The sequence below is a fragment of the Accipiter gentilis genome, chromosome 14, assembly GCF_929443795.1.
Source record: "Accipiter gentilis chromosome 14, bAccGen1.1, whole genome shotgun sequence".
NCBI lineage: Eukaryota > Metazoa > Chordata > Aves > Accipitriformes > Accipitridae > Astur > Astur gentilis.
In genome coordinates this window covers 29953134-29970552 of record NC_064893.1, presented here as the reverse complement: position 1 = coordinate 29970552, position 17419 = coordinate 29953134, and the positions used below count along the sequence as shown (strand labels likewise).

Below are 17419 nucleotides of genomic sequence, written 5' to 3'. Positions count from 1 at the left end.
AACTCACCAATGCCAACCGTGAAGAAAAAACCCCCAAATATCCTTTGCATAGCTCACGAAGACAGGACCCCAACAATACCCCACTGCTTCTTGTGAAGCCTTGGTGTTGGGCTGTCCCAATGAAAAGGGGGTAAGAGAGATTGTACTTGGCTTTGAAAATGAAGTGCTGGTAGGTACACAAAATGTGTGTCCTGGAAGCCCTAGGAAAAAACCCCTCAAGTAATTGGCTGTTCATATTCACAGAAAGTCTTACAAGACCCTGCACACACACTGTGTGATGACAGGAATGGCTCAGCAGAGCCGGTCCTTCTCCCAGAAACGGCAGATGCTCATTTGGATTATAGATCATCCACCTCCGGGTTAGAGGGAGTATTCAATCAGAAATGAGCTGTTTTCTCCTCTGAAAACCAGACCTTTGGTACAGACGTTAGGGAAATAAAAACACTTCAAAGGCCAATATTTCAAAAAGAATATAAGAAAAACTGGCTTGTTAGTTAGGATGGTCTCCTTCCTCAAAAGTCACAATACCTGTCTAAAGACAACAAGATGAGACAGTGAATAAACTATCATTTTCTAGACCAGACAGCTCTGTGCCAGGTGAAATATTTCAAACTCTTCCTGACATGAAATGTCACAACTGATATAAGTTTAAGTGGCCTCGGCTGTGGTCATGTCGTACACTCAGGTTTTGCCAAAAATGCTATGGTCCTTACAGACTGCGAGTAAAAAAGAAACAAAATTCCGTGGATTTAGAAGTATCTAAGAGCAGGAAATGCATTTCCCGTCTGCACAGACGGAGGCTGAAATACTTGTGAAAGGTGTCACGAGGACTCATTTTCACACACACTTTTCTGTCTATGTATTTCCCAGTGGGAAGGTGTGTGAGTCGGAGTCCTGGATCGTGGATTCAGTCCCCAGTCTGCCCAGGTGGGACAAAACACAGTGAGTGACACCCTCCCAGTTGCAGAATCGGTCAGACTAAATCCGATCTTAAATTGCTTAGATTGAGCACCTGACTTTTAGAAGGCTAAAGTTTTGCCAGCTGAATCTCATTCCTAGGGAAAGCAGCTAACAAGGAGGTTATGTTTGGCAGTTGGTCTGAAGGTCAGAACAAATCTTGCTAACTGCAGGGCAGGCAAGGGCTGCTGGCTTGCCTCATATGGACTGGCATTAGTCACATAAAGACCAAGTGCCAATGGCATGTGCATGGGCGTTTGACTGCTCAGGCAATACTTAACTATATGACATCTTAAAAGCCTGTTCAGCAGCTGTTTGTAACCAAGCAAGCCTTGCTCTGAACGGGCTGACAGCTCCTCTCACACTGCGCTTTTTAAGCCAGGTTGAACCTAAATCCTCTGGAAGCAAAAAAAGACGTGATTAAAAAGCCTAGTCATTCCTTTTGGAAATCTAACCCTTGCCCTTTCTGTGCCTCGGTTTCCCCCTCGTAAGACAGAAATAACAAAGCTGCCTTTTCCTAAACCTCTGTGTTTATAACGTGCATGAACAACATAGGTCAAAGCATCCTTGACGAGGCAGAGACAAAGCACTCGGTACAATGCAGCCCTGACCTCTGTCTTTGGAACAACGCAGGGACACCTTGCTATCGACTGCTTGCATTTCAAGCTGTGAACTGCCCCTCCACATGCCAGTAACGTGGAATTCAACTCCGTCTGCCCTCCCCGACCCAGCTGCTCAGAATCTGGCTTACCTGGAGGGGGGAGGATTGCGAGTTTACAAGCTTGCAGGATACTCTGCAGGCCCTCGACTGAGGGTGCCAGTCCCTGCCAAGCATTTTACTCATATCACATCACTTAGTTTGTGAATTAGCTTTCAGCTGCTTTGCTCCCCAAACTTCTGCAGCTGATATCCCCCTCCTGTACCGAGCTCACTTGGCTGCCTGGTCTCCCACCTTACTGCCTGCTGCATGAAGCGATCAGGATCCACCGCTGAAAATGTCGTCAGGACTGTCCCCGTAGGCACCCCTTCCTCCAGCCTGATTAACTTGTGGTTCGTTGGGAAATACGGTGCTTCGTTGACATCTGTGACTGAAATGGTGACTCCTGCTGTTGACTGGAAGGACATCTGGATGCCACTGGCCAGGGGAGCTTGGTTTGATACCATCACTGTCAGCATGAAAGCTCTGTTCATCTCGTAATCGACTGCCTAAGACAAAGAAACAAGGAAGTATAGAGCCAAGCAGAGAATAAATTCCACCTTCTGGCTGAAAGCCGCAAGATTTAGAAGGCAGATGATATCAAAGTCATTGCCTCATCTCGTTTCCTCCTGAGCTCAGTCCTTTTGAAGGTGTAAATCCAGACCAGCTTCAATCCGGTGGAGGATTTGGCCTTCCAGTATTTGGAGGGTCAAATAGTTAAAAAAACCCCACAAAGTAAAAATTGCAAACAGCAGGGAGGATTTGCCCTGTGTTTTGTTCCAATGCTAACTGGTTTCCAAAAAAGAACCTGCCTATGTTAGTTGAGCATTGAATGAGCAAATCCACCAAGGGCTGCTCTAAATGCAACAGGTAGAGCTTGCTAAGAGGGACTGGACAGGTACTTAGCAGTGCTATTAGCATTTAAAGCTGCTGACTAAGTAACTAGGATGGTCCATGCGGAGCCATGAGCCTGTAGTTCTCTTCATTTTTTCTCTTAAGTGAGTTTATAAACAAAGGTGAAGCTGCAAGAAACAACACCTCGTCCGGTTAATCAGGCAGTCCTTCCAGTGGGACCTCTCATCCTCTTGCAAGGCGCCTCGTTATCTCTTGAGGTTGCCCGCACACTCCTACAGAAGAGTTTTGCTGTTGGGTGGCCACAAATCTCTTTTCAACATGCACATAAAGACTATGTGTCTTAGGAGCCAGAAGGAGTGAAAAGCCTTTGCTGGCACAACTGACTGAACTGCAGTATAAAAATAATTTCTAAACCATCCCACTAATTATTATGAGGGAAGTCGCTAATCATCTGCCAGGGAGGCTTGAGTTATGCAGGATCACACCTCTGCTTGTTAAAAAATGCTTTGCCGTAATTTATAAATTTAGAAGCGTAACCATTCTCCCTAATACACTCTCCAGCGCTGAGTCTGCAAAGCGTACTCTCACGGTGTAAAATGCCACGGTTACATTGACTTCGGTAGAGCTGTACTGATTTACATCAGCAAAATCTGGCTTCCATGTTCTGTTTAAAACCCAGTATTGTCAGGAGAGAAATCAAATCATAGGAGGCTACATGAGAAAAACAAATTTCAGGGGCAAAAGGTAAAACAGTGAAATCTCTATTCGATTGAAGTGCAAATGTTCCTATTGCTAAATGGTTTCCTGACAGGCAGGGCCAACATTTAATAAATAAAAGGATGCATAAAGATTCCCAGTACACCCACCAGCACTGACTCACGGACTTGTACCGCATTCAAAAAAGACACATGGTAAAAGTTCCCATTTAAACACTATTCAGGGCCTTGAAACAATTTGACTAATGCATTTCCTCAATTTCTTTTCACACCCCTCTAATTGATATTCATCCAGTCTTCATTTTTTTGTTGGTTTTCTTTTGTGCTGGCCTGTTTGCTAACCTTGCCCACAGCTGGTCTCTACCTCCCTCCCCAGAGGGGCTCAGCTGGAGCCGGGGGGGCCGATCTGAGCATCTCCCCAGGACACTGATGCGGGAAACCACTGGATTCCCTGCCTGATGATGCACAGGACGCACCGACCACACACATACCTGCTAGGATAGGGCCTGATTCAAGGGAGTGGGTTTCTCTCCCCCCCCCCCCCCCCCCAAAATGTAGAGCTGCTCACTCAGCTTCTTTCCCTCTCTTCTGGGAAAGAACAAAAACCAGGGCTGTAGAAAAGCAGTGCAGGGAGTGGGGCTGGCCCGGGACCACTCAGTAACACCCAGCTCCCAGACTGACCTGGGGGCATCAGTGCCACGTGCTGGCACATGGTGGCACAGCGTCCACCACGCTTCGGTTTGTAAGAGAGTGCCGCTCTGCCGATATTTGGTTGAAAAAATAAGGTAAAATCAAGAGCCTGTGCCTCCACAGCAGTGTTTGTGCTATTGACCCCAGTGGGACAGGAGCCCCTTGCAGCCAGACACAGTCCAACCCTACGCAGAACTTCTTTTACACCATAATAAGCAATTTCTCCCAGGACAGTTCACACTTCTGCTTCCTAAACCTGCCTCCCTCTGAGGATAACGGTGCGCAGAGCACACCGTGTTCTTCACACCGCCCTAACCCCTTGCATCTCCGTGCATCCCACTGAAAATGCTGCATATTGATCAGGCCAACAGCAGGAGCAAAAGCACACGGAGCCATTACTTCTGGGACAAGGAGGTGCTGGACTGCTGCCTACTTTTTAATTTCATGTCCAAGAAGCACACGACATGAAATTAAGAAGTAGACCTTTGCAGAAAGCCCTTGTTGGATTTTCAGTGTTTGATCTGGCACAAATGGCTCTGAAACATCGCCCTGGAGATGCTGCACATCCTCCTCCTTCGCGAGCCTCTCCAACCTGCATGCAGCAGAGTGAAGCCGAGGGCTTGCCGTGTATCCTTTTCTCAAGGTACTTTTAACTGGAGAGAACAAATTTGCCTTATGTTATTGTTGACGCAAATAATAACAGAAGCTTCGGAAGCATCTCCATTATAAATTCACAGCTCTGATCCATGCAGAGTTTATAATAACATTTTACTTAGCCAGCTCCCACAGGACAGCCACTGCTGCTCTTGGAGATTGTCTCCAGACGCTGCGGTGTCTTATCTGAGTGGGAAGTTTCTCTCTCTCCTTGATCAAGGCTTTCTTTGAAGATTAGAGTCTTGTATGGTTATGGAAATGGTTTGGAAAGGCATGAACAGAAAAAGGAAACGTTACGCTTTTGGTGATTGGACTGGAGCTGCAGATGGGGTTTTGCCAAAAGTGGCTGCAAAATGGCCCCCACGAGCATCATCTGAACGCGAAAGGGCTTCTTGGTTTGGAAGCATTTCTGGCCCTCCATTTCTGGCCCCCAAACTGCTGGTGGAGGGATGGGATTCTTCACAGAACGCCCTTCTCTGCCCTGTTTCTGTGACTGCTGTAGCCCAGATGCAAAACCCTTTGCTTGCAGCAGTGGGGAGTTATGTATAAGTGGCTCCAAAGAGCCACATGGAAGTCCAGCCACGTAGCGTCTGTAAATAAAAGGTTCATTATTTGGCTTCATATTTTACCTGCGTTTTCAATCTACACCAGGGATCAAACCAGCAAAAGACTGCTCCTACACCACGAAGAACGAGCTCTGACTGCCCACCCAGTTCGATGTGCATACGTTCCCCAAATGTTTAAGCATATTCACTTATTAACAGAGAACAAAATATTTCAAAGAAGAAGGTGGATTCCTAAGAGTCTTCCCTTCTTCACCATGAAAATTTAATCACAAGCAATTTCACTCATTCTCCTTGCTGAAAATACACCAAAAAGCCTCCTGGCTTGATAAGGGTAAGAAACTCTGGGCGCCCAGGAGGATCAGGTGAGGTTATGTAGTGAAGACATTCAATGCAATTTCAAGCTTTGAGCTCAGCTTGACAAGACAGGATTTGCATGTGGTTCTTTGCATTGTGATCACTGTGGGTTACACAGCACTGGAAAGTCAACACCAGCATCAATGGTGTCTTGACAAATCTGTCCTGCTTTTTGCCTGCAAGTTCTGAATACGGGATGGTTCATTATGCAGAAGTCCTTGTGTAGCAGTGATGATCATGTAAATCCCCTGTTGTTCACTTTGATGTGCCTGTAAACTGCAATCGTGACACTTTACTAGATTAAGAACAAGGGGTCCTCCCCTGTTTGCAAGTGAAAACATTGACATTTCGATTTCAGACTAGCTGCTGATGTCAGCGGAAGTCAAATTGTTGCATTTTACTTTGTTGAATGTTTTCTGTTTAAGCAGAAAATACATACATATGGATACATGTATACTTACATGCATATATGCATCCATATACATGTGTCTTGGAACTACTGCTAAGCTTGAAGAGGTTTTGTAACGTTGCATCAGATAAGGCTGTCAACCGTTATTACAGAGCAATAAAGAGTGATAAATAAAGGACCCTGCTGAAATACCATCTAGCAGGTAAGATGATGTCTCCCTTAAAGTTTCAGCAAAGTGGCATCTGCAGACACACACACATAGCCTAAGGGTCAGAGAACAGGACAAGCTCACAAGCTCACACGTTCTTACCAGCGTAACCTCATTGGCATTTCACTGATGTCATTTTTCCTAATACCCAAACGGTATGTATTAAGAATGACTGCAACTTATTAGCTACAAGGGAGCGGGGCTCTTTTTTTCAACACAGAGCTATTCTTAAATCCCGTTGCTCTTTGAACATTAGTGTTTCATCCTAAGATGTTGGTTAAAACTTTTTGTTAGAGAGGGCCAGACTTATCAAAAGTTGCAGGCTTCGTCCATCCCACAACGTATTATCTTTTTCAGGTGCAGTGCGCAGTGCATGTCGTGCGAGCTCCTAGAGATCACAGCAGCCTATTTGTGACACCTTCACTCTTTTGGCAGTCAGAGGGAGCTTCCATAGGCATCTTATCTGGGAAGAGAGTCAGTGAATGCTGAATGGATCCGGTTATGTTCTGGCTGCATGTAATGACTGCACAAACATTCACTGCCTGGGCTGCTGGCCTCGGTAACTGAAAGGGAAGCGAACGCTCAAATGAAGATAAAGTCATGTTCTTTGGAGGCAAGGAGGGAAACAGAATTTGATACTTGCTGCAGATATCTTGAGGGTTCCAGCTCCCCTTACGCTGAAGGCAACAGATGGAGGAAAGAAGGGATGGTGGATATTTACAGTCTTCCTTCGCTGTCTTTGGACAAGATCCTCTGCTGATCTAACCTGGGGAATGGCTTTCACTTGAGTGGAGCTATTCTGAGCTGAGGATCTGTCCCACACTGCATGTTTATCGCTTGATACTAGGAAAAAGAAACGTTTCTTCCAACTTTTTTCTGCCAAGCAACTCGATCAGACGAAAATCTCTCCTTTCCTTCTGTTACCAGGAAATTCACTCCTCCTGATATCTCTCCTGCACTCGTGCTTTCACAGAGGATCACTTGACTGATCCCCTGCAGTGAAACGCTACCTCTGATTCACAGCTAACGGGGCATTTTCTGGCTCAAAAAGAAGAAGGTGCAGCCTCTGCCCTAAACCTGCCAGGCAGGGCAGGGCTGCACAGCCCAGGCACCATTCCCTCTTACGGTGCTCAAAAAGATAAGGAGGAGCAGGACACGGAGGTCAGGCTCGGATGCTGGGAAGAGCCTTCAGCACAAGAGAGTTTATGAAACCTTATGGTGGGCTGGGCTGAGTTGGGAAACTCAGAACCGGTGGCATACGCTTGAAGTAAAAGTATTCAGGACTCCAGCACAGAGAGAGACAGATTCGAGCACTCGTGTTCCCATAACTGCAGGCTTCTGGTGTTCCTTGTAGCCTTAGGTAGCTGAAAGGGTGACAAATACAGATTTGCTTTGGCTTCCCCCTTACCTTCACGACGGTTACCATGCCTTCGTTGGTTACAGGGTCTGTCCGGATGGTGAAATGGCCAGAGGGGTCTCCGCTGATAATACGGTAGATGGCATTCCAGTTGGGGGAGTGAGGCTGGTCCCGGTCCATCACCGTCAGATTTGCCACCACAACCTCCACTCTGTTCTCAGGAACTTCTCCTGAATACTGCAAATAAAAGACAGAAGCGGTCATGGCGGGAGCTTTCTGCTGGTCCTCACGGCTACCTCCCCTCTCCCCTACATCAGCACACCGACTGGGCAATCAGTCCCATGAAGAGGACCACGGGGTTATACATTATGAGCAACACATCCCTTTGACCCTTCCGGTTTTCTTATTTTTTTCTTTGAGTATTTTTCCAAACCTTTCAAAGCCTACTTTCACCTTTCAGCCCGAAGGAGAACAAACCCGCTATCACCTAGTCACTGACCAAGTTTCGGCAAATGCTCAAAGTAAACGAGCAAAAAATGTTCCTGATATTCTCATTCAGTTACAGCAATCAGAGAGTTAATTGTCAACAGCAGGTAAAAATGGCAGACTAAAATGTGCATTTTTTAGGATGACTATGTCCCTTTAACCTGAGGTATTTTGCCTCACTCAGGTTTCAGTGATGGCATTTTATTGCTTCTTCAGTGATTTTACTTCATTTTCTTTCTTTCTTGCCCTTGATTTGATTTTGCCTCATTATTTAAAGTGTTTCTTGTGATTTTGCCACAGCCTTTCCTGGTGCTTAATTCTCTCATTTAGCACTGATTTTCATGAAGCATGTCCCGTTCAGGCATATCCTGATGCATTAACTACATTCTTTTCTGCTTTCCAGTCCTTGATTTATCATACGACTGATCAGGGATCCTGGCCTGTGAATACTTCCAGTGTTTGGGGCTCAAAAGCTGCCAGTAAGACACATTCCCAAATTTTCAACTGCCCTCATCTCTCAGCATCGCCTATTAGCAGCACTTGCAAATCAACACTCTGATTGACATATGGCAAATTAAACACTGGGGAAACGACGGGAGCGGCTGGCTCTGAGTCTGCAACTGAAATCCTGGCCCCAAACTGCAGGAGCAGAGCACTTCTGAAAATCTGGCCTTTGGTGCCTTTGGTGTGCGCAAATGCCAGGTTATGTAAATGATAATAAATCATTCCTTTGTTAGCACAAGAGTCCCTTTCCACTCCTAACCCATACCCATCCATTGGAGTCTTTCGGTTATGTGCATTTATATTTAGTATATATTATTTCACCACTGACAGCAAAAATATTCAATCTGCCTTATGTTAATGTAAATTTAAATTTGCCCTTTAGTGGTACGCTGAATGGCATTTTGCCCTCTTTTCTGTTATGCACCTGTCCTAAACAAGTTTTCATTAGTGAATGCAGATGGCATCTCTTTCCAGCCATGCTGAGTGGTAGAGAAGAACAGTAGGAAGCTGCGGGATAATTCTAGTTCCAGTACTTGCTACAGCTCTTCTTTTCTCTTCATTTCCCATGATTTTACTCATTTTTTTACCCATTCTCTTGCCCAATTTGGAATCTCTGCGGCACACAGCTTAAGCAGGGGAAATACCATATGGAAATTTATCAAAAGCCTCTTGAAAAATCCATTAGATTATGTCATATCTACTACCTCGTCTGAAACCTGCTCAAAAGAACTCAAGGAGATTAGTTAAGCAGGATTGTGTCTTACTAAATCCACACTAGTTATCTATTGCCCATTACATTAAATTAATGTTGTATGGCATGCCAGCAATGACAAGTTGATGAGCCCCCAGTCTCTTTTAGGAGACGGCTGCACTGCTAACATCAAGGTGGCGTACTGTAACTTCAAAGGAGTTAAGCACTTTGTGTAACCATCTCAAATCTTTGACCCAGGACCACAGTTTTTCATCTGTTACTACCAGGCTTGTGCCTTGCAGAACTAAACAGAATTAACTCATCAAGAGCAAGCCATTGGTTGTATTTAAGACATTTAAGAGGGTCAGTCCTACAGGCTGCTGAACACCTTCAGCAGATCATAACTCGGGTGCTGCCAGTCAGTTTGGGTTACATGGAAAAATCCCACACAATCGCCAACACGCTTTACAGCAGCTTCTGTAAAAGCCATCACAACATCTGTTTTCGGCCTGCAGAGATAAAGTTTACTACGAGACATATTTTAAAAATATGAGGTATATTAAAAATTGTAAATACACAAGCACATCTCAATATAAAGCCTGGAGGAAGATCGCCAACAGCCTATAAAGCTTTTTCACTAGGGTAAAACCCACAACGCTCTGCATATACTGAGCAATCCAGTTCACCCAGTTGTTGTTGATACCCATTAGGTACGGTTAGGGAACGATCAGTCCTATGTAGCAGCGGGTGGATATGTAGCATAGGGTGGATATTGTCTGTTAGGCTTATAAAGCCAAATATTTTTCTGATGAGAACAGAGTACAAACACAGGAATCAAAGGAGCCATCCAAAGCTATTCAGGTTAGGAAACAGATTTTGGAGAGATGCACCATGAAGAACAGAACAATTTTCATCAGCTACAGATCAGCAGCTACTGGGAATCCAAACCAAAGGTCTTTCCTCCTTCTAACACTCCCCCACTATCATTACTATAAGTAAATGCTGTAACGTTTATTGTCCACAATTGTCTTTACCTTTAATAAAATTAAGTAATGATATTAAATTACATCTGCTAAAGGAAGGATGGCAGCACAAAGCTACCCACACTTCTTTAATGTCGTTCCCTTCCTACCCTGGAGTAACTTAGGAAAATGAACAATGCCATCTTTCACTACGCTGCTTTCCAGCATTCCCTGTGCTGTAAGTTCCCTTTCATAAGATTACAATTGATTTTCAAATAAAGAGAAGCGTATCTATTCAAACAAGGTAAAACAATGGGCAACGGAGGAGCTGCTGGAGTAAACATAAGATTGATAAAGCAGTGCTTGACCTATACTTGTAGCATTTACTCATATTCCCCTGTATTTCATTTAGCTTCACTTTCAATTGTTGCATTTGAAGTCTTTAATTTCCAGAATGCTTTTTAAAAGACCATTCACAAGGATTTCTATGGCTGATTGTTACACACTTCGCTTCTCTTCTCGGGTAAGGATTTGTTCTGAACCTGGCATGTTCTTAAATCCTTAAATTCTGCAGGGTCTTTTTTCTTCCCCTCCCATAAAAGCCTGTGCTGGCAGAAGTCCTTCTCTCATTCCTCTGGAGCTGGCCTGTCTGAAGTCATGTCTTGCTGAAAAGGTAGTAATTCATTCTGATTTTCAGGTGGCATCAGATTATACTAAAATTGGTTAATCCCAGAGTTTGTCTTTCATCTCACTCGGTACCTGCCAGCATATAAACACGCAGACAAAAATCACTCCAGAGGAGAAAGGGGCTGATGGGGGGGGACAAATGATGAATTCACACAATGACTTGACTTTGTGCAATAAATCTGGAGTCTAGGCGGTGAAGCCACACACAGCAGAGTAAAACCAATTAGCTCACTGCAGCCACTCCTAGGGAGGTGTGGAATTAAGATGGATGAATACAAAGATAATTATTCAGGCTTTCTTCTAAAGGGAGTTCCTTTTTTCCAACGTTCTTACTTTTTTACTAGCTGATTTTGCTAAAAAAGCTGTGAAAGCAAAGACTTGTTCACACGAACAGGAAAGATTTTTGTGTCGTCTCCAAGATTTGCTAATGATGACGCAACATTTGTTACAGGCAGAAGTAGTTTACGAAGGCTGAACTGCCTAGAGAAGTAGCGGTTTATGACCTATAGCTACTGCTTAATGCAGAAGAATAAGGGCATCTCAGTCCTCTTATTAGACTCTGAGCCCTTCCCCTGACAGCTTCGACTGCTGCAAAGTGCCGCATCTTCTCTCTAGGTCCCCTCGGTTGAGAGAAATCGAAATGTGAGTGGCGTGGGATGTCCCATCTCCCACCGCTTTCTCCTGCAGCAAGCTCCGGACACGAGGTGACGCGCAGCTGGGGAACCCGGCACGCAGAGGGCTGCGTTCGCCCACGGCTTGAACACCGAACCCCAGCTCCTCCACGCTTAAGGTCATCCTCCCAACCAAGCGCTGGCACGCGAGCCAACTGGTTACCTTTTCCGCATGATATTTAACAAAGATGCTTGAATAGCAGGCAAATTAATAAACAACTGCAGTCTGGTTGCAGCAATCTGTGTAAAATGGGAAAAAAAAAAAAAAAAAAAAAAAAAAAAAAGACGAAAATCTCCTAATAAATCATTAATTGTGATGTGCCTGCCCAGCTGCAGCGCGGAAACAAGCAAATGCCATCCTAATTGATTGCTTCTTATTCCATCTTTATAGGCCTGCATTTTTTATTGTGGGGGTTGAGTAAGCCCAGAGGTGTAAAAAACCTCTAGATTGTACTCTGTGTATCTGCCAACTTGATATTTAGATCAATAATCCTCTCCCCCCCCCCCCAACTCCTACTACCGGTAATTTAGCTTTTCTTCCTAGCAGCCTAATTGCTGTTTTCTTAAGCCTTACTATCAATTCTCTGACCTTTAATTTCCAATATTGTTTGCTGTATGGATGACTGTACTAGGTCTGCAAGTTATCCTACCCTCTCTATGCCGTACGGGTCAGACTTGGCTATCAGCTTCTGTGACGGCCAAACAGTGACCTCCAGGTTCTCGCTCCACCGTTGCCGTTGTGCGGCAGAGACCACAAGCTCACTCGACTCCCCACAGAATCTCCGGAAAATCAACCATATTTTGCGTGCAAATCAGACTTTGAGATGCTCATTTCTTAATCACGTTTTACTAAAGAACTACTCACTTCAGCGTGTTCTCGAATGATGACCACCCTCTAAGTACCGATGTCCTCGCTTTTTTCTGAGGCAGCCCACGGCCCCCCTGCATTGCACCAGCCAGCACCCCCTCCGTCAGCCTCTTTGCTGTTGGTTTTTCAGGTTCGTGCCCACAACATCCCCTGCACTGCAGTGTCCCTGCTTCAACTTCACGTTCACTTGGACCTACTCCACAGTCCGTCCACGTACGCATATCATACTTCAGACTAGTTAGATGCCATGTGGCAAATGCTTCCCAAACGTTATCTATAAAGCCCAACGCACTCTTGCCAGCTCGCAGTTTTGCTCTGCTGGTACGAGGCCCAGCTGTCACGGTGCTCATTCAGAAACGAATTGCTCGGGTTGCAGGCACCGGCTCGTCGCGGTCGGGCAGGAGTCAGCCTTGCCCAGCCGAGCGGAGGGAAGGGCATGACGATTAGCTCACCGGCTTTTAAAGGATGCTTTGGAAGTTCTGCCTTTATCTTCAGCGGTTTGTGCTATTAAAATGCCTCACCTGCCTGCAAAGGAGCTCTCTCAGCTTTACGCGCGGCGTAATGGAGCCGGACCATCCGCTTGTTTATTGGGAGTTTCTACAAGGAACGATAAGCGACGTTCAGTGCGTTCTCAGTGCTGGTTTCACTTCTGCTGGAGGAGTTTGCAAAACTAAAGCAAGCCCTAAACTTTTACACTTCTGAAGCTGATCTTATGATGGGGTGCACAAAACCTCCACCGTGTTCCTGTAGCTGACGGCAGCCATTGGCTTTACGCTTTGTCTTTACTGGTGTTATTTTTTGAAAATCACAAGTAATGGCTCGTTTTGGATTAAATTACAAGATTTACTCTTTGAATATGAAGACAAAGCAGCAACAGAGGAGAAGCAAGCAATATCCTTTCTTTCAGAAGCAGCAGAAGAAAACACTCTCCTTTCAGACTCTTTGGTGTGAGGAAGGAATGTGCAGGTCTCGCTTTCACCTTGGTTCAGACACTCTTAGATTACTTGCCAAGAGTTCAGGGACAAGAGCATGTAATAGTAAAAGGATATTAAAAAAAAAAAAAAAAGAAGCTTGCATGTCTGACAATAAGCACTAATTTTTTTCATTATCAGATGTTACATTCTTGTGACAGTATGAAAAGATGCCACAGAAACGATGACACAAGACACTATTCTGCTGCAAGATAACCATTTCCAGATAAATATATCTTATGAAACGAGGTTCGAAGTTTGCATAGAAATTTAGATATTTTATAAAAATGCATTACTACACAAAGGAGCTTTTTACAACATTCATATGAAAGGTTTAAAAAGAGATTAAAATTACGTCCTTGGAAAGGCATATAGCCTTGTCAAGAAAAAAAAATTCTACATTAACCCCATGTAGGAAAGTTGTACTTTATCTGTATTTCAAAGGCTATAAAGAACCACTTTAATCAACCTACTTGACTTTGGGGACTTGCACGTCTCACTGAAACTCATGAAATCTGGCATAGTGTGGTTTCCAGAACACAAAAGCCTTTAATCTGTAACCCGGCACTCTTGTACATTCAAATCCTGATACTATCTCCTTGTTAGGAACTAAAATTGTGAATTTATCCAAAATGGGATCTCATCTCGTCTAAATGATGTAGCCTTTGCAACAGTGACCTTTAACAATGGTTATACTCAACAAGAAAAGATTTTATGTCAGGAGCCAGTGGAAACAGTATATGTTAAAATTCTGATCTGATAGCACAGCCTTTTATTTTCCAGTTTTAGACAAGAATCCTTTGAACATTTCATTTGCTCTCTTGTCTAACATACCTTTGTTTTTTGCCTACAGAATGAACAGCAGGAAAAGGTAGCTGATACCCTTCTACAGACTATTTGATTGTCAGGTGTAATTAGTAACGCTATCTTTTAAGTAGAGGCATAGATTTTAAAACAGCTGGAACTGCCTACAAAGCCTCATTCTTAAAAAAAAAATTTATATACATACATTTATATAATAAAACATTTTTGCACAGGTACATTATTGCTTTACAGTGGTTGACGGCCCTCTGCTTCCTTTCAGCTGCAGAACTAAAGGCTAAGTGACCTGCCCATGTCTCCCGAGGCAGCTGCAGAACTGGGGCTGGAGCCGCGTCCAGCCCTCTGCTGCCTGCGTTGGGGCAGGATCCTGAGAACATCATTAATTCATGTGTTACTTGAGAAATCCATTAGGTCAGCCTGGATTAGTCTATCGATCTCTCCAGTGCATTGCCACGTAGCCCTGTGATCCTCGCTGAGCAACTGAGATGGAAAAGCTCCCAAACGGGAAGGCTGGCAGAGAACCGCGCGCTGGGGATGAGCTGGATCGTCAGCGCGGCTCTTCCCCGGGCTCCGCATCGCGTTGGCTTCAACTGAGGAACCTGAACAAGTTTGCACAGCTGGGGAAAAACAGGTCAAAAGAACAACTGGTTGCGAAGCTTCACCGCCTCGAAGGCCAACAGCGGTTTGATACCTCGACCTTCCTGAATTGCCGAAGCAGGGCTGCTGTCCCGCGTCTCACCCAGCATGGCAGGAGGAGAGATTTCCAAATGCAGACTGTGTTGGTCGTCCTTACTCTCCAAAATCCCCATCTTCCTTAAAGGAGGGTGAAATTCCTTCATTTGTTGGAACATCAAGCCTCAAATCTTTCTTCAAAGTGCAAAGTAGCAAATAACTGTGCTGTTTTGAACAAAGCTTTGAAAACGTATTTTTCCCGATTTAAATGTAAACCAGACTAACAAAAATAGTGTGACAGAGTTCAGCTCCTAAGTGAGCAAAACATACTCTACAGGTCTGACTGATTTCTTGGTGAGATGTATTATAGAGGGGGATGTTTCAATTCAGGTACCTGTAATAAAGTTTCATAAAGAAGGGCCTTAAGCTGATAAGTCTGGTTTAGGATTTTCTTATTAACTGCCCACTTCTTATAATGAGTTTTTAATTTATTTTTTTCAGATTTTAAGGCATATAAAAGCTGCTCATGCCTTTGGGATCTGAAGACAGATATTTGGGAAAGGGAGAATTTTAAGAGTACTGAAACTAAATTTTTTATGTACACTATAATCCTGGTATTGAGATTTTTAACAAGTTTCCTGCATAGCATAGCTCAGCCAGTCCGCATGCTGACTCTAGCTCAAACCTCCTCTGCACTGCAATTGAAATCTCTGTTGTTTAGCACACACGGGGATTTATTTATTTTTTTTTTTACGACTAGATTCGAACACCACAATCAGATGGTGGAAAACCCACAAGGTCTGGTCATGAACAGGGTCCTGGACTGGACAGAGCATCCTTGTAGGACAAAAGCACTGACGCGTAATGTTTTGTTCTAAAAGTGCTACTACTGTGGTTTAAAGATGTCATTTTTCTGAGCTGGTGCCACGATGGCCAATTTCTTATGTCCTTACTGCTCCACAAAACGTGACGGCAATGCCTGTCGGTGGGGTGAGAGCTTGCACTCACAGGGAGATTTGCGTGCCCCCTCCTGCTCCCCTACGCTGTGGTTTCTACGGGAAGGGAATCAGGAGCAGGGGATTCGTCTTCACATTGCAGGGGTTGCTGAAGAGCCCTTCCAGTTTGCAGACAACCCCAGATGGTCCAGCTGCAGTACTGCCCTGAAGCAAGTAGAGGAAACCTGCCCCTCCAAGCTCACCTTCGGATGGAGTTCCTAAAATCATAGAATCTAGAATGGTTTGGGTTGGAAGGGACCTTTAAAGGTCACCTAGTCCAACTCCCTGCAATGAACAGGGACACCTTCAACTAGATAAAAATCTGGCATTACAGAAAAATGCATGCCCGCCTGCTTACAGTAATTCAGAGCACAGAATGAAGACTAAATTAAATGCTGTGTAATTCATCAGACTTGCCATGAGAAAGAGGCTTCTCGCTGAAATTTTGTTTACCACAGGAAAGTCAAAGTGCATATAGCAGAGAAGAGAAATGCAGTGAGAAATGGGAGGATATTGGGTCAAAGAAAAGAGGGAGTCACTACATACTTGTATATTTAGGAAGGAAAATGTTATTATTTCTGGGTTTTTTCTGGCACTTAAAACATGTTATTGCACTAAGCTGAATGGTTTGAAAAACTCCACCATGCTCGAAAAAAACACGTGAAACCTTTTAACTGTCCCCTCTGATTTTAACTCTGGTTGTTCTGTGTTCTGACCCTCTCTTCTACAATTGGGAAGCGTTAAGACATCCTGGACAGTTAGAAATATTCGATAAGAGAAAACTCACAGCACTAACAAATCCTTTGCTAAATCTCCCTTTTTTTTCCCCAGCATGTCACTAAAGATTTCATAAGTGAAATGTGCTTAATGAAACTCCAGATATATATCCTCTTAAAATGACATCCCTTGGAAGCAACTGTTTTTAAGGCAACAGAATACTGAAGAATTAAAAACCTGCCGACCCATGGAAGTTAGCCAACTTCAGAAGGGGATTTATTTCAGCGCCTTGCAATAATGGAGTTACAAAATGTATTTAAATTTCTCAGCCTCGCATCAATGCCTGAGATGCTGTGTACTTTTAAGATAATGAAATAATCCACTACCAGTGGGTATTTGCCTGGGACATCTGGCAGACATGGAGACGTACCTGCCAGGGCTGTGAGGACGTCCTGCCTAACCAGGGACCTCCTGGATGGTGCTGGGTTCTACACTCAGGCAACTGAATTGGGCCCCCCAAGGCCAGGTCTGGGCTCAGGAGCAGAATTAGGAGATTTAATATATATCCAAAAGCAGAAAGAGGCATACAATCTAGAAGAAATCATTCAAGTTTGAGAGAAATGCCACAGGTGGATAAATGTTAGACAAGAAACACTGCTGTGGGTAGATACATGAGACATAGGAGCATCAATGTCTGATTTCTCCTTAAAATTTTAGCTAGACCAGAGATTCTGGGAACGGTGTCCAATCCACACACACGTATCAGGTGGTGAAGACCACTGTGATTTCCATCACAGCACACCACAGAGCAGGAAGGGTGCTTCTCTGTAGACATTTCCTTTGACTACAGAGATTTTGACAGTGACACCTGGCTGTGTCACACCTCGTTGTGCACACGTAGCTCACATAT

General features: G+C 44.3%; 1 protein-coding gene across 1 annotated transcript in view; it reads right to left on the bottom strand.

The window, feature by feature from the left end:
• Positions 1–17419, bottom strand: part of CDH4 (cadherin 4) — a 462344-nt gene that overhangs the window by 15889 nt on the left and 429036 nt on the right. Inside the window, exons 9-10 of the mRNA XM_049816532.1 lie at positions 7515–7700; positions 1910–2163 (exon numbers count right to left, since the gene is read on the bottom strand). Of these exons, the coding sequence (XP_049672489.1) occupies positions 1910–2163; positions 7515–7700 (440 nt within the window). The remainder of the gene's footprint in view (positions 1–1909; positions 2164–7514; positions 7701–17419) is intronic.